The sequence below is a fragment of the Gorilla gorilla genome, chromosome 8 (genome assembly GCF_029281585.2).
Source record: "Gorilla gorilla gorilla isolate KB3781 chromosome 8, NHGRI_mGorGor1-v2.1_pri, whole genome shotgun sequence".
Lineage (NCBI taxonomy): Eukaryota > Metazoa > Chordata > Mammalia > Primates > Hominidae > Gorilla > Gorilla gorilla.
This window is the reverse complement of record NC_073232.2, coordinates 38,641,022-38,664,704: the sequence shown is the minus strand read 5'-3', so window position 1 is coordinate 38,664,704 and position 23,683 is coordinate 38,641,022. Positions and strand designations below refer to the sequence as shown.

General features: G+C 44.5%; 1 protein-coding gene across 20 annotated transcripts in view; it reads right to left on the bottom strand.

The window, feature by feature from the left end:
• KCNMA1 (potassium calcium-activated channel subfamily M alpha 1) overlaps positions 1-23,683 on the bottom strand; it is a 769,792-nt gene that overhangs the window by 212,145 nt on the left and 533,964 nt on the right. For all 20 annotated transcript variants that reach the window (XM_063709977.1, XM_063709971.1, XM_055353797.2 and 17 more), the window contains exons 10-12: positions 9,324-9,434; positions 5,397-5,502; positions 3,548-3,630 (exon numbers count right to left, since the gene is read on the bottom strand). In XM_063709977.1, the coding sequence (XP_063566047.1) occupies positions 3,548-3,630; positions 5,397-5,502; positions 9,324-9,434 (300 nt within the window). The remainder of the gene's footprint in view (positions 1-3,547; positions 3,631-5,396; positions 5,503-9,323; positions 9,435-23,683) is intronic.

The following is a 23,683-nucleotide window of genomic DNA, read 5'->3' as shown; positions in this document are numbered from 1 at the left end:
CCCACCCCAGTCCTCACGTGTCCTCCCCACATCAATCATGGTGCTAAAGGGAGTGGCAGAGCGCAGATGAATGGAAACACCTGGGTTCCAGTCACAGCTATTGTACTAATGAACTGCGCGACCTTTAGGAAAACCCTGGGCTCTCTGTTCCTGTTTCCTCATCTGGACACTGGGAGCAACAGTACCTGCTTTATTTACTTCACAGGCTTGGTATGAGCAGCAAATGGGAGACCAGATGTGAAAATGCTTTGAAATCATTAAAAGTTCTCTCCACGTGTAAGTTATGGTTTTTGTCATTACCAAGTCTGTCAGAAGTGACATTGTACATTTCCTTCTGTGACAAGGAAGGCTAAAGAATGGAATTCCACAGAAAGGCCCACCTCCTAAGCCTAATTAGAAATGCAAGTGCATTTATTATGACCACCCCCACAAACTTCCCACCCAGCAGTGCTCCCCACTTCACCCCTTTTAGTGCAGAAATGGAGAGAAGGCAGCCAGGGAGCAGCTTTATCTGAAAAGCTGCAACTTACGAATTTAGGAAATGGATCACGCTAAAGCCTCTCCCAGCACAAATTCACCCTGGGTTTTTGCACTTGAAGGATTTCATTTTATTTTTGAAAAAGTGTTGCGTTGGCCCACGCTCATAACTCAAGGACTTTGAGCCTCTGTCAGCCCTGCCTTGCAGTTCACAGCTTCAGCCAGTTTTCTGCATTAGCTCATTTCAAATGGATCTTTGACATTTTAATTTCAAAGGAGGCAGATTGGTCTCATTAAACTGAGGAGGAAGGAGGATTATACAAATAAGAGAAAGACAAAGCCCATTTTTAACCCTGAACTTCCCACTTCTTTTTGCAGCCAAGGCCTCAGTTCTGGCTCTACTTAATTACATTTCTGATACTACCTTTGACCAGTAATTTCTTTTTTTCTTGTTTTTTTTTTTTTTTTTTTTTTTGAGACGGAGCCTCGCTGGCTCTGTTGCCCAGGCTGTAGTGCAGTGGCGCGATCTTGGCTCACTGCAACCTCTGCCTCCTGGGTTCAAGCGATTCCCCTGCCTCAACCTCCTGAGTAACTGGAATTACAGGCACACACCACCACACCCAGCTAAGTTTTGTATTTTTAGTAGATACGGGGTTTCACCATGTTGGTCAGGCTGGTCTTGAACTCCTGACCTCGTGATCTGCCCACCTTGGCCTCCCAAAGTGCTGGGATTACAGGTGTGAGCCACTGAGCCCGGCCCTTGACCAGTAATTTCTATGCCTCCTCGTCCTGCCAGTCACCCTAGTCCTATGTGTCTTCGTATTAACCCTACCACATCCACAGTTAGGGTTTAAATAAAATACTACAATTAAGAGAAACACCCATTTCAAAACTATTACTCAGGTAGCCCCAAACATCTCTGTGGAGTCAAAACATTAAGCTTCATCTTCTTTTGGTTTTCCATTTGGAATTTTGAAGACAATGAAGCCAGGTTCCTTAAAGGGTTACATTTTTTTTTTTAAATCATTTCCAATGACAGAAAAAGCTGTCAAAAGTTGAAAATCCTTCCTACTTCAAAGAAACGAACAAGTGACACACCCAACCCTGATGCTGGTGTAGCCACTGTGCAGCTGTAACTGATTCGGGAATGGGCCCAGGTGTGAAGCCAGAATCTGTTCCACCCTCTCTCTGCAGCCTGGCAAGCCCAATGCTTAGAAGAGTTCACGCATCCACTTCCTTAAAATGACCTCACTAAGCATATTGCCAAAGAAAACTGAGTGGCAAGAGAAGATGGTGCCAGATGTTGCCTGCCAGACACAAGGACCAGATGCTTAAGGGAGGACGGGCTCCTCTGAAATGCACTGGAGGAATTCCCCCACCTCACCGATGGGGAAGCTCCGGTCACTTGGGGCCACTGATGGAAAGCAAAGACAAAGGCGATGCAAACATTGTCAGGATGTAAAGGTAACTTCTTGACCTTCAACCTCAGGTAAGTTCCCAGGAGGCAGTAAACCAAGCCACAGGTAGAGGGGAAACCTTTGGCCCGAAAGATGGCTGTTCACAGTTAGGTAAAAGTTCCTGGGAATGCAGTGGGACAGAAATCCCACTGAATTTAGCTCAACTCTTCAGAAGCTTCCCTTTATCATTTCCTCTCAGCCCTCTTAACTCTTCTGCAATTTATGCTACAGAAAAGACAAATTCCAAAGGGCCTCTAACTACCTGGAGCAAAATGCCTTGACTTTTTAGTCATTTCATTGTCACACAATGTGACTGTTGGGTTTATGCAAGGAACAAAAACTAAACAATTGCTTTTTCCTGAATTAAGAAAAGAATAAGGTGTTGGTGTTGGGGCCAAGATTAGCAGTTGACAGGCCTAACCCAGGTGCACAAAAAGCACTGCGCAGTGTTTCCCAGTATGACCTCCCCTAGATGTTCTGTTAAAAAAAAAAAAAAAAAAAAAAAAAAAAAAGGAGGGCAGGGCAGGGCCACAGCGGCACACTCCTGTAATCCAGAGTCTTGGGATGCCCAGGTGGGAGGATCACTTGAGGTTAGGAGTTCGTTGAGATCAGCCTGGGCAACATAGCAAGACCCTGTCCCTACTAAAAAAAAAAATCTAAAAATTGGCCATGTGTGGTGGCACATTCCTATAGCCTCGGCTACTTGGAAGGCTGAGGTGAGAGGATCGTTTGGGCTCAGGAGTTCAAGGTTATAGTGAGCTATGATTGCATCCCTGCACTCCAGCCTGGGCGATAGTGTGAGACTCTGTCTCTATGAAAAAAAAAGGGGGGGGTTGGGGAAGGTGGGAGAGGAGCAGAGGCTTACAGTCAAATAGGTTTGGAAAGTGTTCTATAGTACTTTATCTCAGAGATGCATATTAGTATTAAAAGCACTGAAAAGGCTTTCAAGAAAGAACATTAATTTTGGGAAACTGGATGAAACAGCCTAACTGGTCACTAAACTCCCCTTTAGGGTGATAGGAATCAATATGCCAGAGACACACTTGGAAAGCCCTAATAAGGGTTTTCTCAGCCTCGACACCATTAACATTCTGGGCCAGACAATTCTCTGTTGTGGGGGCTGCCCTGTGCATTGCAGGGTCGTTCGCAGTGTCCCTGGGCTCTACCTATCAGATGCCCGCAGCACGGTCCCCTAGTTGTGACAACCAAAAACATCTCCAGACATTGCAAAATGTCCCCTGGGGGCATCTGCCTTTAGTTAAGATATCTCAGGCCCATTTCCTTTAGGGAACATGGTACTTTAATTCAGGCCAGCACCCATCTCGATCTATTTCCTAGTTCTGTCTCAAGGAATCTCAAACCTAAGGTCAGCTGTAAGCCCCAGAGCTGCCACCTGCTGAGGGTGAGCTTCCTGTTGCTGACACCCTGTGTGCCACTGCCCCAACCCACACAGACAGCCTCGGCTCCCCCAGGCCTATGCAGCTGGTGAGTTGTACAGTGGCTTGTGGGGCAAAAAGGCCTCATAGAGATAGTCCTCTGCAGAAGATCCAAAAGGGCCGTGAACGGCCACAGACTGCCAAGCCCAGGGCCTTCCCCAGCACCCCAAGAGTTACCTCATGATGTTCGAGGCATCCTCCGCATCCGGGTCAGCGCAGTACTTGTTGGCAAGGATCAGGCATGCATCTGCTGACTCTATCTAAGACACCGAAAGGAAAAATCACAGAACACAAACATATAAATAGCCATGCTCGACTGTAGTCTCTCTCTGTTGACAGCTTCTTGGGGAAGCTTTGCAAAGAAAAAAAAAACAATCCTGAGAGCCTGAGAGATTATAGTTTTTGTCAAAAGTGTAGGTTCCAAGTTCTTGTTATGGTATAAACATTTCATCTTGTTGCTGTTGGAGGGTACAACATGTACCTTGGTAATTATACTTTTCATTTGGCATCATTGCTTACTTGTTAGATTTCCAGATTTCTTTAAATAACAATTAATTAAGCCTTTCAGTCTCCTCCCCACCTCCTTTCTCAACCATCTGCACCATCATCCTAATTCTTCCTATCAGGAGTTGGAGGTGGGTGGGTTAAATCCCTTCTCTCCAGTTAGCAAGTTAACTGAGTACTGGGGATTCAGAAATGTACACTCTGAAGTCCTTCATCTGACCTTTTTCACATCTTCATTTTCTATAGGCTGGGAAGAGATCAGAGCTCTAAATCAGATAACATCACCATATTGCTTAGTATCCAATTAGTATTCAGATATTCAAAAGACAACAAATCTATGTATGAAATAATGTGTTACAGTTGAACTCAAAATATACCTACTGACTTATCCAAACACGAGCCCACAGGGGTTTATTCCTTAGAGGGGACCATGAGTTTGATGTGCTAATGATTGCTTGCATTTAAATTAGGTCCACGAACAATAACAATTGTCTCTACGTTCTCAAAAGATTTTACATAAGCAATAACTTGAGTTATGTCTGGATAATATTAAGATTAACTGGACTCTATGAGCATAAGAATTCTTATGCTGGCTCAGGTCTGCAATCTGTCCTACTTGGTATGTTATACATAATAGATCATTCCTGGATTTTGAGGGAGGCCATAATATCCTCCGTGGTATGTCACAAATCATCTCTGATTTCTTTAATAATACAAAGAAAGAATTTATCCAAATCCTTTTGGATTATTCATCTTGGCCAATTATATTATTTACAGAATTATGCGGTGACCACAGTTAGCATTTAGACTTCAGTGAATTCATTATATTAATGTACACCCCCTGGCATGCAAATATTGAACGTGCTTACAAAATCTATATTACATAGTTAAAGTAGCAGATGCCATTTTGCCTTGTACCTTTCCCTTCTAAGCCTCAGGTGCGCTTTATGAGAAGATTCTAAATTACCAGTTTCTGGAAAAAAAGATTTGCCCATTATCAATGATATCAGATAACTGTATGTTTAGTTTTACACCCTGAGTCTTAGATGGGGAAAAAAGAAAGCTCAAATGTTTTATCGCTTAGTAAAATTTTATGTTATATTTTAGCCTAATGTTTCTTTCAGATGTAAATAATAGATGTCAGAGCTATATTGAGTCCAACTTAAGTGTTCAATATGGGAATTACTTGATTATTATGTTGTATAAAGCTACTGGGTCCATATAACTGGTCTACTTCCTTGATGAGTAGCTGATTTTGAGGAATCCAGCAAAGCAAGTTTCATGTTATGACCAGTCCAAGTGTGGGATGGTTATAGGTAGTGTTGCATATGCCAGCAGAAGGAGGTCCTGGGACCAGTGGAAGGGTGATGTCAAGGTTGCTGGTATGTGATTGATCTCATTAGGTGTTTAGGAGATGACTCGTGGCCAACCTAGGAGGTGTGTCCCCTCAGCACAGAGTCAGGACTTCCCCCAGACCCCCACCAAGATGGAATAAAAGCAGAAGTCACCTCTTCCTCCTTACCTTGACTCTTGCAAGATCATGTGGATTGAGGACGGAACCCTGATAAAATTCCACCTGAGTAAAATGTCGTTTGAACAGAGCTTCAAGCTCCAGGTTGGGGGAGATGCTACACATGGAGAGAAGAAATCGCTATTAATTTAATGGACTCGCGGGTTTCAGCCTCCATGGGCTCCTTCCTCTCTAATTTCCACAGGGAGCCCTGGGGAGAGGCTGTGACCTACAATCACCCTTTTGCTTGCCATAAATAAAAGACTCACACTCAAGAGAAGTAAAACCCCAGCCCAACTGAAAACCAAACCAGTACCATGGTAAAAGAAAGAGGTTCATGGGCTTTAGGAAGGCCAAGACCTCAGAACAAATGTCTTATCTTCGGTATGAATGGAATTCCTATCTTATAAATATGGAAGCTGGGCTGCGCCACTAGTGGGATGGTTCATTTTATGCGGACTGTGCCAGAGGGTGCCCAGATCCAGTGTGATTTCCGGGTGTGTCTGGGAGAGTCTCTGGATGAGAATGGCATTTGAATCAGTGAATTCAGTAGACTTCCCTCCTTTGTGGGAGTGGGCATCATCCAGTCCTTTGAGGGTCTGAAGAGAACAATAAAGTAGAGGACAGAGGTGTTTGTCCCTTTTGCTTCTTTCCTGCTGGCTTGAACTGGGCATCTCTTGTCATTCTCCTATCCTTGGACTGGGGTTGACATTGGTTCTATGACTCTCTGGCCTTCAGACTCAAACACCACCAGCTTTCCTGGGTCTCCAGCTTGCTGGTGGCAGGCAGTGGGACTTCCCAGCCTCTGTAATCAAATAAGCCAATTCTTCCTAATAAATCTCTCTAGAGATAGATAGATAGATAGATAGATAGATAGATAGATAGATAGATAGATGTATCCATATATAGATACCGATATATATCTATATTAGATATATTGATATATATATTTCCTATTGACTCTGTTTCACTGGAGAGCCCTGACTAATACAATCAAGGATTAGCCGAAGGTTCCCCTGGGAGAGGCATCCTGCTGTTCCCTCCATCATGAACCTTATCTCTGCTTCTGTGTCTCATGGACTTCTCATCCCCCAAGGCTGGATCAAAAAGTATCACTCTGAGGAGCCACAGACAGACTTAATTTACTCTCATTATTGTTCTTGATTCACACACATGTATGCGACTCATCACACTTCTTGGTGCTGATCTGTACTGACATCTTTCTCTTTGGAGGACAAGGATTAAACAAGTGACCTATTTATTCATTTGTTAATTCTGCAGAGATGAAAAAGACTGTCGATAAGGTACCGTGCTAGGCACTGGGAGATGATATTTAGTTAGAACCTACTATACGCCAGGTACCGTGATAAGTCAACACTTGCCTAACATTTGTGAAGTCCATAATGATAATAATAGTTCATGTTTTGTAACATTTACTATATGGCAGATAACATTTTAAATAAATAATAGTAAAATAGTATTATAAATAAATAAGTAAAATAAATAATATTTATTTATTTTATTTTATTTTACTTAGAGTTTATCTCTGTCACACAGACTGCAGTGCAGTGGCAGGATCTCTGCTCACTGCAACTTCCCAGGTTCAAGTGATTTTTGTGCCTCAGCCTTCAGAGTAGCTGGGATTATAGGCATGTGCCACCATGCCCGGCTAATTTTTGTATTTTCAGTAGACACAGGGTTTTGCCACATTGGCCAGGCTGGTCTTGAACTCCTGGCCTCACGTGAGCCACCCACCTTGCCCTCCCAAAGTGCTGGGATTACAGGCGTGAGCCACCATGCCTGGCCGTGATGAGCATTAATTCATTTAAATCTCAAAACAACCCTATAAGAAGGTATGTTATTAACCCAGAGCTTCAAGAGGTTAATTAACCGGGCCATCTACTCTAAGTATGACATTGATGGACGTTAGGGATACAAAGGTGAATCCTAGCAATGGAAGCATTAGCAGCCAGTTTTTGTTGTGTTTTGTTTTGTTTTGTTTTTTGAGACAAGGACTGGAGTGCAGTGGTGCCATCTTGACTCACTGCAACCTCTGCCTCTCAGGCTCAAGCCATCCTCCCACCACAGCCTCCAGAGTAGCGAGGGCTACAGGCACGTGCCCCTATGCCTGGCTAATCTTTCTATTTTTGTATAGATGGGGTCTCACTGTGTTGCCCAAGCTGGTCTCGAACTCCTGAGCTCAAGTGATCTGCCCACCTTGGCCTCCCAAAGTGCTGGGATTACAAGCATGAGCAACCACACCTTACCAGCTTGTTTATTCAAACAAAAGCAGTGGATGAGAGAAAAGTGGCTGCCTCTGTGAATCTGATCAGTCTTTCAGACCCATGACAAGTCATACCTTATTCAGAAGCCTGCCCGGGTAATACCATAGACTGATGCTCCTTGAAAGAGATGTCCCCAGTCACTTCTGCCACCTGATCAAAATGACTTCAGCATCCCTTGGATAACACAGGGTTGATGTTATCTCTAATGGTTGCATGTGTGTTCATCTTGAAATGCCCAACTCATGTGGGGGCACAGCCTACACACTATACCTCTAGTGAACTTTCCAAAACGCTCAGTAGAGGATGGGCCACACAGCAGGTAATCAGTGGCTAAGCACTGAATGGAACCTGTGGGTACCTGCTCCTGTGCTAACATAGCCTGGTCTGTTTTTTCAAAGTTTGGAGAAATCAGTGCAGAAAAGAGAAATGTTGGTGCCCCAACATGGTGACAAGTCAGAAGTCTAGCATTCTGTGAGCAAATGCCAGAGGACGGCGATCCACCAAACAGGGAGTTTGTAGGGAAGCCAACCTCAGTGGAACCTCAGAGTAGGACCGCGTGCTGGGTAGTCAACAGCAGGTCAAGCCAGCACAAACATGTTAGCTTTGTCCTGGACTTTGCAATGTGGTGCCAGGACTGGCCCCATGACAGCCCCATCTCCATAAAAGAAGATGACCATGGTACCACACATGTCACCATAATGGAGCCCCCTAATTCTCTCCATTCCTGGAGCAGACTGCCTTTTATCTAAAAAGAGGATTAGGCAAAGTTGAAAACCTCAACATTGGGTAGAAGGGAGATACTTTGCTTTCCTCCCCTGTAAAACATACAAGATAAGACCTACCTCCTAAGTGGATTATACAACCAAATATATGTTATTTTTCAGGCTGATAGCTAACACTTATTGAAGACTTACTGCATGCCTGACTCTGCTCTGCCCACTTCATATGGATTAATTCATTTCATTCTCATCACAGCCCAACTAGGTAGGAACTACTATCATCTCCATGATTTATGGATGAGGAAGCTGAGGCACAGGGAGCTTAAGTAACTTGCTCAGCCAGTAGTTGGTTGAGTCAGGATTCAGATCATGGAATCTGAGTCCAGAATATGTATTTTTACTCTGTTTGTGGAGTAAATGGGAGCGTGCATGCATAGTGACAGGCTAGGGTCCCATGCTGGGGGTTCCTAGGAGCGGCAGTTGTTATTACTATTACCTTCTGTCCTGCTTCCTCTTAAGTTGGTGTCTTGCTTGGTCACCAACTGACTCCAGAACTCCTAACGTATCCACACCATACAGCTAATCATCCCACAGCAGATAATGTGGACATGCCAGATTGCTAAGGGAACAATGATGATGACTTGGACCCACAATGAGCTCCACTATTATTTCTTCCAGAGATAAACTCGGATGTGGTCCCAGAATCACCTCCACAGAGGCAGACTCTGCTCTCATCATTGAACCAGTGTGTTGCTTCCCTTTCCATTGGTTCTGCAATATCTTCTCCAACGAGGCCAAAAGGGATCATGGCTTACCCAACTCTGGCCCCATCCCCAGTGCCATTCCCCAAGACCTCCACTCTTACAGACATTCAGGGAGTCCCTCGCAGGGTGTGTGGTTGGGCAGAGGGTCTGACAGCAGTAGGAAGCTCTTACTTGTGAAGAAAAACGATCTCCACATTGACGTCGTCCCGGTCCTTGTGCAGAAAGTCCTTCAGGAAGTTGGAAACACTCTCCAGAGTGATGTGTCCGCAGACCACAATGTGCCTGAACAGGAGAGGCCAGTTAGATCAGGCCAGACACCACGACAGGACCCTGCATCCCACCCCCTGGCAAGACAGCAGAAGCCAGGCAGCTGCAGGGGAAGCATTCATCTCCTCCCTCCGCCTCCATAAAAGCCCAGCTCCCATCCCCAGAGGGCAGTGAGGCAAAGCAGCGGTGCTAGCAGGTGCTCAGAGACTCCTAGACAGAAAAGGCATATGGCTTCTCACCTGATGCTGCACAAAATCCTATTAAAAGCCCAACCGTTTGGCCAAGTGGTTTTATGCATTTAACAATAAGTGACATTATGCTTGTGCTTAAATGCTGCATTATCAAGTCCCTTGCAGATTCATATCTCTCCCTTTCTGCCCACAAAGCGTCCTCCGGGGAGATTTACTGTATGAGTCTTGGTTTATGACATAGAGCTTATCAGGTAATGAGATAACAAATCTTGCTGAAACGATGATTTTGTGTGTAAGAAAGCAGACTTTTATCAGGGTGGCTAATGTGCGGCCTGACACGTTATAGGCTCTGCTGGCCATAAGCAGTAAAAAGGAAATTTTGCATTTTTCCACTATAACTCCTCCGACAATGGGGGCATGTAACACTTTACAGTAAGTGAGCATTACTCAGGGCTAAATGGGGCTGGGATGCCTATGGAATGGAAGATCATGCCAGCTGGCTGTGCGTCCCCAGAGGGCTGCTTCCTTAGGGTGCCTGGGATTTCCAGGAGAGCTAAAGGAATTTACCTCAAGATGGGGAGATGCTGGGAAGGGATGAGGCTGGAATTGCTCGCCTTGTTTGAGGGTGGTTTGGACTTCTGTTTCTGGAAGTAGTGGCTCACCCGGAAGAGATGAGCCCCACAACTGTTGAGACTGACAGTCCCTCCAACCGCTCGGGGCTCCTGGCCAATCTGACTTTGGCACCAGGCAATGTCATGGCCACTTATATGTGCTACATAATGCCCAGTCAGGAGTAAGCATTTGATGCAGAGTCAGCCACAAGACAAAAAGCCAGGGACTGACTGTGGAGATAAAACCACTGGCTTCTAGTGAAGAGACTGTATGTAGCAAGAGGCTCGACTCCTGTCCCTGTGCCCCCCAGGCTGATAGTGACAGCATCTGAGTCTCTAGCTGCGCTCTGAGACTTGGGCAGGTGGTGAACATGCAGCATGGTAATTTCCTGGGTAAAATTTAGAATGGCCATGTCCCTTGCACTTCATAATTGCTCTGTGCACATTCCACTAAGGCAGAAAGCTCATTGGCTGGAGGTGGCTCATAATAGGAGGCAGTGATGATGGCTTATGCAATGTTCCATTAGATGCCATTATAAGAGCCTGCCCTTTCGTTGTAATTTGGTGCTTGACTAAGTATGTGAGAATAATGCAGTAAACTCATTGGTGAAAGGATAATGATGCAGAACAAAGAGTAAATCAATAATATGCATGATGCAGTTAATAATATCACCATTATAGACTGTTATTGTTACGGTGGTGCGCTTAGCAATCAGGCACGCAGCGGCCACCAAGGTGAGGGAAGAGTGCCAATGAGCTACTTCAGAAGAGACGTCTTAACATGATCACTTTGCTCTCCTGCTAGGTTGATGAAGGTCCCTTAGCCACCCACCCAAATTTTATGCCCAAAGCCCATATGACTAACCCCCTCATTAGTATATGGTGAGTAGTATGAGGCTAAGATAGTGTGACACACAGTATATCAGAATGCACAATATAAATTGAACATTTGGATGATATGCATTTTATCATATATTTTAAAATGTTTCTTGTGGCACATGTACATTTACACGGACAAAATACTTCAAATAAATTTGCATGTTCTGAATAAGATTTCAGACTTTGAATTTGCCAACTATGTTTGAAGTGAATGAGAAACAGAATTCCCCTACTGACCTAACTTCCTTGCAACTGACAATAGGGCTACTTTGCCATTCTAACATCTTCTGCACATAGACTTCCAAGATTAGGAGCAAAGCCAACATGAATCCAATGCGTGGGTATCTCCACAGGACAGATACATGGTTGAGGCTGTTCTCATCACTTAGATGTGAAAGTAAGCCAGATGTGATTCCCTGCTCTGCGACCAAGGGTGTGGGCAAAGTATTTATTCCCATTCAGTGCAGGAGGAAGCTGAGAGGTTAATACCACCCAGCCAGCCTCCTGTGCCAGGCATTGTAAAGTTCGAAGTTCTATACCAGCATAAGCCTGGTTATTACTCAAAGCTAGGCTCAAATCAATGATAGGTCTAGGGAAATGCCTGAACATTCATTCTTCCTACCCAGCATGCAAAGAACTGAATGAACATCAGCCAGCATCTCCTCCTCCTCTCTGAAATCATTCATCCCTAGGAAAGATGTGTGAGAAGTGCAAGGGGAAAAGATGAGTTCCCCCCTCTCACCCTTGAATCAAAAGCTCAGCTGGCTGATTTATTCAGCCTTAGAAAAAGTCAGGGTTCTCTTCCTTGAAAATGTGCTGGGTACATATAAAATATATTCCAATGCAATCAATATTATTCCTTAAGCCTTTAATTAACTTTCACTTCTCTTAAGAAGTAGACAAATGCTGGCAAGAGTGAGGAGAAAAAAAGGATTGACTTTTTTCATTTGGTGCTAGCTATCCAATACCATTCTAGACAATTGAAAATATATATCTTTTAGCCACAGCATGATTTCTGGGGTGGAGAGCTGTCTTTATCAAAAAAGGAAGAAAAAAAATCTTCCTTCAACGTAATTGGTATTTTTGCTCAGAAAAAAAGCGAGATTGATTGAAAGCAGATTGCCTTTTTGCCCAAGGAGAGTTATTAGGTACATTATCATGGCAACCTTGGAGAACCCATATTGTTCCAATCTGTCCTATATCTGATTTGAAGATTTATGGCCTCCCCCTTTTGTGCCAATAATCATTTCCCTCCACTTTGTTTTCCATACAGTGAAAGTTATCAAGGAGCCCACATATTGAAAATGTTTGAATGCAGTTAGAATTGATGGATGGGGAGAAGCTGCCTCTAACTCAGCAATCGGTATTAGGAGATCTGCTTCCGCCAGCCTGTGTCTGAGGAGGGCCCTGCAAGAGCATGAGGGATGGATGGTGAATGGGGAACATTTATTTACCAGAAATATTTTCAAGGCTTTTGAAGATTCTAGGGCCATAGTTTGGGGAAGGATATTATTGCAGGAAGAAGAGAACTAGAATTTATTGCATCCTCAATTATTAGAGATATCATCACAAATATGCTAAGATAGAGAGCAGGGTGTGACCTCATTGGAGGCAGAGTAATGGTTGTTCACAGGGCATGATTTGAAGAATGCCAAAAAAGATCCCCACCCAAAGTTATCTCTGTTGGGTTCCATGACGCCTACATATCTACCATGTGAGATTCATACTCTGATAGCCCTGTGTTAACTCAGCTCAGACACTAAATAACTAAATAGTCTTGGACAATGTACCAATTTTGCGTTTTAAAATTAAAAAGCCAGAGCCTTTGAGGGGCCAGAGCTGGTGCCTGATTCATGAAGTTATCCTGATATCTAAGGAGATGATACATGGAAGGGCCAAGTAATCTGCTCCATGGTAAGCACTATGAAATGGTAAGTGCCATATGGTATCTGTAAATTAGGATGTAACCAATATAAAGTATTCTGTGGCCTATGCAATCCCACCTAATCCTTCAACAACCCTGTGTTCTCACTGCCTGAGTCTTTTCAGGTAACCTCTCTGAAACTCTTTCCTTAAGTCATATATGCCTGGCATCCCACAGCAAGTAAAAGTGACTTGCCCAGGATGCAATCTGGGTCTCCCACTTCAGTTCCCACTAAGATGAAGGTGGTGGTGGAAAGGAAAGAGGCTTGTATATCTCAGCTTCTGCTCCTTCAGGGCAAGCAGAAATGGACCCACAGAGGTCCTCCTGGATACGTGATGGAGGGGGTGTTGGAGGGGTCCTCCACTGGCCAAGGGAGAGGTTTAGTCTGGGAACTGGAGTGGATAAACCATCACAGTTTTGCAAGATCACTAGAGTCTGGCTGGATAGGCAGTATCATGATAGTCTTAGCAAAGTCCGATTATAGGCAGAAATCATAAATCCCACTGGTCAGGAACTCTAAGCCAAACTTAACTGAAGCCATATGATTGGAGCAAGCTAAGGGGCTGCAAAGTGATGCAAATGTCCATTTTATTTTATATTATATTTTACTTATTTTTTAGAGACAGGGTATTGCTCTGTTGCCCAGGCTGGAGTACAGTGGCTCAATCAGAGGTAATTGCAGCCTTGAACTCCCAGGCTGAAGTGATCCTCCTGTCTTAACTTCCTGGGTAGCTGGGACTATAGGCATGCCACCACAGCTGGCTAATTTTCTTTTGGTTTTTGTAGAGATAGGTTCTTGCTGTGTTGCCCAGGCTGGTCATGAACTCCCAACCTCAAGTGATCTGCTCACCTCGGCCCCCAAAGTGCTGAGATTACAGGCATGAGCCACCGTGCCCTACCCCAAATGTCTATTTTAGACATGTCATGTACAGCTCAGGACTTCCTCACCAGCCTGGAATCTAGAAGATAACAAGAATCTTAATGATCCATTTACAATGGGGAATATTTAGGAAAGTTCAGCTGTGAGAGTAGCTAAATCTCTCCCCATCTGTGGATGTGGATCTGAACTTTCTTAGACCACCAGCGACTGTCCTGACCAATTTCTATAGGGCCTGACCACTCAATTTGTGAGGATGACCAATAGTCCTCAATCAATAACCATTTCTGATCTGATGAACTTTTTGGTTTTAAACGCTAGGTCTGGATCTGTAAACAAATATTTCTTGGGCAAAGGTAACATAAAATAAACATAAGCTGACAGGTCATGGCTTAGAATAAAAGATCCACCTCAGACACACAAGGAAGCCTCTTCAATGCCAAGATAGTATCCAACGGCACTTTCTGGAGAGGAATTATTCATCCAGTGTGAGCAAGTAGTGCCTGGTGCTGGGTCAGGGCTCCATAAATATGGGCTGGTTTAACTGAAAAGGGCAGTGCTGGTGGGTCATGGCATTGGAGGGGTAAGAATGACTTCATGAGAAGAAGTTTGATGATTATGAACACTATTGAGGGTCACCATAAGTTTGCCAGTTGCTTATTTCATGTGCATATCTTCACTAAATATACATGGGTGTGCTTCTCCTGCCATTTAAGCATCGCTGCCTCCAGAATGAAATCCCATACATTCTCCTCAATCCTTCTACTCTCTTCTCAGTGATGGGCCAGGAAAGCCCGCATGCCCAAGTTGAGCCAGAACTTCAGTTTCAGAACTCAATTCCACAGATACACAGGACAACCTAGGGGAAGTGACTTAAGGCGGAAGGCAGAAGAGGACAGGAGGGCAGTGACTGAGGCATCAAGAGAGCCACTGAAGATGACTTTTAGGTCTATGACAAGGAAAATCTACATACTTTTCACAAGCCTCAGATACTGGTTGTTAGAGCCAGTAGCCTTTGAAAAGGGAAACTGTGACCATGGAATAGTCACCAATGGGCCCCCTCCCACGTTCTTAAGTTTATCTCAGCATCTGAATGAATAGCCCTTGGCAATTGTTTAATCTAGCACCTTTCTTCTCTTTGATGTGGAAACAGGTTGCAAGATGAGTGCCAGATCCAGAGCACAACACCTCCCTCAGTTTCATGCCTTCTGATGAAAGAAAGCAGCTGGTGCCAGGGAGGAAAACCTAAGCTGGGAATTGGGAGACTGGGGGGCGAGTTCTCAGTGACCTGGGGCCAGTCACTAAAATGAAGAGGCCCAGGCTGACTGGGCTGCACCCACCAGACACTGATGAATCCTCACACAGGGCTCCAGTTCTCTGTCCGACCTTAGTTCACACCACCATCATACCTTATCTAGACATCTGCAATCGCTTCCTAACTGATTTCCCTATTTACTGTCCCCACTGCCCCCAACCATTCCCACACTCCCTCAAAAAAGCCAAAGAGAAGGGATGACAGCAAATCCTACTGCAATCAGGTTCTGCGAGGGCGGGGAGGCCTTAGATCTTTCTTTAGCGGAGCCTCGCTCTAGGAAGACAATGTAAAATGCACAGCTCTGGGCTGTTTATTTTTAAAGATACTATATCCATTTTTACTGGAATGAGTATAAAGAACTTAAAAAACCCAGAGCTATCTTGTCACAATAAATCAGACAGAGTAAATTGAAAATCCTATACAGCTTTCCCTGAATACATTGTGCTCACTTTGTCAAAGAGGTAGATGAAATGTGGCACATATTGATCTAGATGTCTCTGTAAAACTATAATATTTATATCAAATACATATGCTAGATTCTCTCTGTCTTTCTGCTGAGCCTTCTAATCGTGCTTTCCTCGTCCTGCTCCTCCCAAAATGCATCTCACCATTGGCAGCCCCTGACATGATGGGAATGAATTTTAAGAAGTACTTCTCAAGGGAACCAGCAGCACTGTATCATACAGGAAGCAGGGGGTGGGGGGTTAGAGACCCAACGACCTAAACCACACAGTGGTCAGCACCAAAGCTTCACGTTTGCCCCCCTAGGTTGACCTTGAACCCTTGGTGTCTGCATCACCACCTCTCCATGACACTCCTGCAAGCTGGTCTTTCCTTTCCTTCTCACCTGGTAGTGCTTTTCTTGGCTACTTAGCCTTAATGCAGGTTTCCCTGATTTGGGGCATGTCCTTCAGGGTTACTGTTTCCCAGAGCTTCCCTTGAGGCTCAATCCCCCACTGCCAAAAAATGAGACTAATCTAACTCCCACCTTCCCACTTCCTCCTTTACTCAATGTCTCAAAGGGACTGACTTCAGTAAAGATAGGGGAGACATCATGGGCAAATGAAGCCTAACTCCAGGCTGTGCTGCCTCATCCCTCCACCCTACCCCAGGACCTGGCTTGGAACCCCCGAAACTTGCTGGGCTTTCAGGAACTATTTGTTAACCGATGGATTGGTTGACAAAGTATGCACATTGGAGACTCTATCCCATGGTAAGTGCGGAAAAAAATTAACAGGTAGTTCACTGCAAGCCTTTTAGACCATAGGCTTATTCCACCACCCTGAATCTACTAGCATATTTCAAGTTTGTAAGGGATCTGTACACATAAAGAAAAATAAAAACAAAGCAAATGAGAGTGTGTATCAGTCCCACAACCCCAAACCCTATCACCATTTCCTGTTAAAATAATTTTTTTTTTAAAAAAGGAGGTTCAGCAATAAGATAATTTCCTATCCATGGACACATCTAGTACTTTGCTAATCACAAAGGAAGGAAATGCATTCTCCCTCCTAGTGAGGAAGTGAATAAAGTAATCTTCTTCTCCAGCTGTCAATGGAGCTGTTCTGGATGTGGCAGGCTGTGCTGCTGTTTCCCTAAATGGGGCAGAAGTCTGAGCAAATAGATCCCAACAGTGCAGCAAAGGCACCTCTAAAGCAGAGCCCCAAGGTCAGAGGACAGACAACTGGCAGCCCCAGTGGGGAATACCGGGATGTCCCACCTGGGCCAAAACTTTGCATCTTATCGCATGCAGACAGTCAGAACCTCAGCTACCCTAGAGGGATCTGTGTCTATACCTCCATCATCCCAAATCACAGTTAGACCTCCATAATTAGACCGTGGTGAGAAATGATCACACATATTTTGTAGCTTGTAGCCTACATGGAGCCTCAGTCCAAGTCTTTAAATTCTGAGAAACTCAGTGCGGGGGACATTGGTAGATTTTGCTTGTCCTGCATACACCCTCCCTTCTGTGGACAGCACCTCATTTTAATTTGGGGAATTGCTCCTCCCCAAATTAAATACAGTCTCCCAATTACATACAGTCTTGGGACCTTTAGTCAAGGTTTTCTGCCCAAGTGAGGCCAATGAGTACTTTTAAATCTTGGATGGGCTGACGCTAATCACAGTGGGAGTTGATTCAACCTGATGACAAAACCCTGTAATGACTACTCCCGAGTTTCTGCTTCCTCAGTGTCAGAGCTGCATCTCTGGTTCTTTTCTGTCCTTTCTGGGATCTTGCTCTTCAGTTTTTCATTGGAATCTCTAAGGTACCTTAACCTTTAAAAAAAAAACAAAACAAAACAAAAAACCTTTTCTTCTTAAGTCAGCAAAAGAATAAGTTTCTGTTGCCTGCAACCAGAGAATCCTAACTGGTAGACTTGTTTACCTTTACTTTGGTTTCTCACCTAATTCTCACTGTTACCTAGTATGCAAGTATTACCACCATTTAGGTTTCTTTCTCTCCTTTCCTTTCTTTCCTTCCTTCCTCTCTGGAAGGGGAATTCTGCAGCTTTCTTCAGTAAGCAATTCCACAGTTGCTGAACCCTCACAAACTGCACTGATTCCTCCTATGCCTCCCTCCCCAACACCCTCACCCCTCTGCATCTTATTCATCCCATTACTTTGGGCTTGGTGGCCTTTGGCCATTTTAAAATAAGCAAGTCTTCCCTTGACCTGACTCTCCCAATGCTAGATGGTTCTCTGCTCTTACAGAGAAATCAGGGAGCTGAATGGCACTTTCCTTTTTTCAGATCAAAGCAGATTTGCCCGATTTCATTTTTAATGCTGCTTCTGTACAAGCAGAGACTGAGAGAAGACTAAGGCAGGCAAAGGTCAGCCTCACTCTTCAGGGATGAAGGTGGAATAGAGGGAGAATGAGTCCAAGCAAAGAAATGGCTCTGAATTTTGCCCAGGAGAGGGTTTTGATTTACGAAGCGAGCCCCACCTCCCTCCCTAACACCCCTGGTGAATCATGTATCATGGTCCTTGAGCACATACTGTTGGGACTGACCCTCCCATAATGACAACCAACTTGACATATCTTTGCCTTGTTCTCCAGCCACACCCAACGGTGTTGCCACAGCTAGCATAAGCTGGTAGCCATTCACTCTGTAGACCCAACATACTTGCATAGGTCCCAGCAGACCTCCAGCATCTGTTAGTCACACAGGGACTGGAAGGAGCTACAGGTTAGAAGGCTGGCAGATCACCTGTGGTCAGGAGTTCGAGACCAGCCTGACCAACATAGAGAAACCCCGTCTCTACTAAAAATACAAAATTAGCTGGGCATGGTGGCGTACACCTGTAATCCCAGCTACTCGAGGGGCTGAGGCAGGAGAATCGCTTGAATCTGGGAGGTGGAGGTTGTAGTGAGCCAAGATTGCGCCATTGCACTCCAGCCTGGGCAACAAGAGCAAAACTCCATCTCAAAAAAAAAAAAAAAAGAAAAGGAAAAAAGTAAAAAGAAGGCATGATACGAGGCATGACAGGCCACAGCAGGACCTTTGTGGGGTCTGGAAAGGAGTGGACCTCAGGATCACATCAGCGGATTCCCAACCCTCCCAAATCTTTCTGCACCCCTCTTTTACTGGGTCTGTAAGCTTTTAGGTGAACAAGGCACTCTGCTATTACCTATGCTCTCCACTGTTCAATGGGTATGTTCAACAATGTGAATTATCAAATGCTTTTGGGAGGCTTCCCTCTAATGTCTCTTGCTTTCATGATTATTGTACACTTCCATGATTTCAATGAATAAAATTCCTGAAAAAAGAGCATTTCACTGGGAAGACGCTCCTGCATACTCAAGCTTCTGTTTCACTGCCACTGTTTCCTTGGGTGATACTGATTGGTCAGAATCTCAGAGAAGCTCCAGGAGAGCAAGAACCACATTTTACCCACAGCACAGAGCTTAGCACATGGTGGGGATTCAAATTATTGTTTGTTGAGCCAATATGTTAGAATGGGAGTTTTCCTAAGGCTGTTCTATACACTAGCTGACATTTGCCTTTGGAGTCAATGGCTAAGGTCATATAAGCTCCCACTGAGATGGGCACATATCTATCTCTGAACTGCCCCCATGTCCTCTTGTTAGAAAGGTACAAGGAGGGGAGATAGATTACTTTTACAGCAACTGGTACCCATATTTGGAACAGTCCCTGTGGTTCTGGGGGTGACAGCAGGCCATTGTGATGCAACACCAGTACTGGCTGTGGAGACTGGAACCCTTGGGACAAGAGAATCAGATTTCCACAACTCTCACAGTGTATTGACCACTATAATGTTTTAATAAAAAGAGACACTGGACTTGGCCAGTTAGAAAGTTTCCTGGTTTAGTTTCATAGTATGATGACAGCAGCATGGAAGGAACCCCAAAGCTACCAGGAACCATTTTGCACAGCTCTGGAAAGAAGTCCAGCAGAGTGAATGACATGGTACGAAGACAGAAAACATGGGGCAACCTAGTCTGGATGGCTGCAATTGTTCCTGAGATTCTGAATCTACCCGACAAGGATTCACCCAATCAAAGGAGCCATTGATCAGAATCTTCAGCAATTATAATTTGAGAAATCATATTCGAATTATTTTTTAATGGAAGAAAGTATATTTGAGAGTGAAAATCTAGGCTTGAATATGACTTTTTTTTAAGGTACACAGTTCATCTCCCACCTACGTTTCTATTCTTGTTTTCAGAACAATAGCTGGAACATTTTGCTAAGTGTGTGGAAGGGAAGAGTGACAGCAGGAAAGCAGGGGAGCTTCATTCTATCAGTATTATCAGGAAATTGATTTAATATGCTTCCAAGTCTCTTTAAATAGAGCTTCAAGTTTGAAAGGGACTGAAGATATGGCTTAGAGGAATCCAAAACAGATGCCAAGAAAGAAGTGCCCATGTCCCACACCCACCAAGACCCCTTTCATCAGGAAGGGATACCTAGCACATCACATCAGAAGACATGGCATCTAATGACAAGCGCTTTGGGTATCTACCCCTCAGCACCGTGTTTCAGAAGTAGTCAAGAGGTCATTTTTCCAAAGTATTAGGGCAAGCTCATTTTTTGTTTTCCCTGTTCCCAAGAAGTTTAATGCTAATCAAAGCAGAATGCCTAATCAGTCCAAGATGTTCTGTCAACTTGAATTATCTATTTGTCTTCTTATTTACTGTATCTGTCTGTCTACAGTTCTTCATATCTTTGTAAAGATCGGTTATTGGGGCCTGTGTTTCCTTCTGACTAGAATCGCTACCAGATGATCCTTCCTGGTGATATGTTGATGATTTGCTAATTTATGGCTTTTAAAATCTAGGAATCCAAAGACATTGCTGAGGGGTTCAGGCTGGGGAAGTCACGTGGCTCATGCAATGAGGGCTGAATGGCTACTTGATGAGGGATCTAAGTCTGTGTAGGATGCAAAGCTTCAGTCACATTTCGACCAGAGCCATGTCTGCAATAGAGAAATCATAAATGACATTTTATAGGAAACACCCCTCATGAGAGCAGTCTGCCCCTTGCAGGCGAGGAAAAGTGAGAATGACTGTTACCCAAGACACAAGTAAACAGGAAAGGAAAGGCCTGTGGATCGGCCCAAGTCAGTATAACATGAAATCATCTCAAATCTGATTCCCAAGTGCTAGAGGCCATGCCTTCCCAGAAAGAGTCGAGAGGGAAATGGTGTTGTAGCAAGACTCTCTCAGAACCAAGAGAAGAGGTTTCAATAAGCTCTGATATTGGACTTCCCAACCACTTAGGTGGCCAAATAGTACGATGTGTAGCTCAGAAAAGCTGTGGTATAGTTGGAGATTTTTATGGATGTGTAGAAACGCATCTGTCCCCAGTGCCTGGTAGCAAGCCCTCAGTAAACACATGTGGAATGGATGGACATGAAGGCGTGACTCATGTTAATTCCTTTAAGGTAGGGTAGGCTATGGGGCCACAGATTAAATGAGTCTTTGTAAATAAATAATCCATGCTCTGGCACACTAGACAATTTAAAATTCCAAATCCTTTAGAAATCAGTCTAGAACCCTGGTGGACAAGACATGAGTGTGGTGGAGGAAATGGAGTGGAATTCCATGTTGATACAAGACAGCCAGGCAGGAGGGAATAGTGTGTGGTCTCAGGAAGGAATAAACGGTCTGAGTGAGAAGGAGAGTCCAAATTCTGATATAAGGAAAGACACAGAGTTTAAAAACAACCCAATAATCAGGAAGCAGGGAAGATACGCAGGATGCCATCTCCCAATAAGTCAAGCAAGCACTGCTCAGGCAGGTTGGGGTCCGAGCGAGCAATCAGTTTTTAAGACTTCCTCTAGTGGAGGTAGAACTGAAGACCTATGTTTGCAAGTGGGGCTTGCATAACCTGGATTTTAAAAGCAAGAGCGTTAGCTCCCCCACCTTAGTGGGTAATGCAAGCTGGGTCAAGGTCATTGAACAAGCGTTAGTTAGCATCTCCTCCTCTGAGGTGTGGCTTCTTTGGACTACTTTATCCAGTGTAACTAATCCCTGTTTTTCTCAGTTGCAGAATCTTAGTCTTTTTTGGTTTTGCAGCACACATTAAAAATGTGTAATTGGCATTTGCTTTAGTTGTACCCTTGCTTAGTGCTTGCAACCTCCTTGAGACTGTAAACTCCATGAGGACAGGTTCCAAGGGTAGTTTGTTCACCAATGAACCCTGAGCACCCAACACAACCCAGCATCATGCCTGACATGTAACACAGAGAATGCCTGCCTGCCGAGTGAGTGAATGAACCGATGGAGAGGGGCCACAGGAATGGACAGTGAGGCAGGTCACTAACTGTGCTGGGCTGTTTTTAGTTTTTGAATTTTGTTCTCAACTACTGAGTACTCAATCATTTCTTCTAAAGTATGGAATCCTCTTTAAAATATGAGCATTTACAATAAAGAAGATAATTAAGTACTCTAGTTTCATATTTAAATGGTAAAGCATGACAAACTGTCCCCATCTCTCTGAATGTAAGGCTCTTTCCAATGTGGAGACCACATCCGAGGTTGAATGCAGACAGCCCTAACTCCCTCCAGTGGGATACAGGCTCCTGAGGGTGAATATTCCAAGTCAAAGCTATGAAACAAACACACAGAATGCACCCTGCAGAACTGGTCACGTGGGGCTCTACTGTGCCTTTCACTAATAAGTAAGAAACCACCTCCAGATAACTGCTCTGTGCTGTGCAGCAGACCAACTAAGGAGTGAAAGGGAACAGGTGGTTCCATCTGCAAGGGTATAGAAGGCTCTGCAGGTGAGATCTGCCCAGCGGGGAAGTCCAAGTTTAGCAGATCACTACAATTCTCCATGGAACTACCTTTAAAGGATGGAGCCAGGAAGGGGAAGAAAATGTTGAAATCCACAAAAAAGGCACAATTCCACTTTGGGTGTGGTTCATCTGTCTGTCCTTGAGAGCCTTTCATTGCTAGAAGTGTTCAAGAGGGAATTAGAATTCTAGTCTAACCAAATGAGAAAAATAAAGGAAGGAATGGTTTTGTCCCCTCTCCATCTTTTTCCCCTCAATCCTGGGGCCAGGACCCTTAGGGGTAGTGGGTGGGCAGGAGGGGAGAGGAGACAGCCCCAAAGTGAAGCTCATGCCTTTCTCTTCCTCTCCATCATGAGCACGGTACTCTGGCTCCACTCATAGGGAAAGGTGGAGGAAGATACAAACAATAGGAGATCACTGAGTTTAGGGCAGAATGGAGTCTCAAGAGATGACATGGAGAGGCAGCAGGACACAGGGAAGCAGGCTGTCCAGGTTCAAACCCCAGCCCAACTCTTTACTAGCTGGGTGATGTCAGGCAAGTTACTTAACCTCCCTGTTCCTCAGTTTCCTCACTCATTCCAAATGGAGATGATGGTAATACCTTTCTCACAGGATCAATGTGAGGATTCTGAAATATGCAAATATTTGTAGGTATTACTATTGCCAGAGAAGGCAGTCCTGGGGCTTTAGGCTGCACTGATTCACATTCTCATTTCAGCAAGTGTGTGGCACTCCTGTCTCTATAGGCAAATGTTCCAAGAGAAGCCATAGCATTTAAGTTTCACAGGCAGCTTTCTTGAATTGGAGCAAGAGATGGGTTAGTCCATGACAACTATTCCCCAAACCAGAATGGCGGCTCAGCAGCTTCATCCTGAGGACCTTCCTCCAAGTTAATTACACTCACTTTCCTCTCCCACCTTGGCTACATCTAGTCTTTCATGACTCATTCCCCTCTCGTGTGCCCTGTCAGCATTTGGCTACCAGGAATCAGTAGAATAATCCAAACCCATCCCATTCTCTCTGTCCCAAACACCTGGGCCTAGGATTGCCTCAAACTTGAGTCACTCAAGTCCCAACATGGGAAACACAAGGTCTGGGTGGCTCCCGGCTGGACTCCCTCTAACGAGGGGGTTACAGCAGATGGATTCCTCTCTGTGACTGATTATTTTCCATGGCCCTTGGCCATGTGACCTTGGACCAT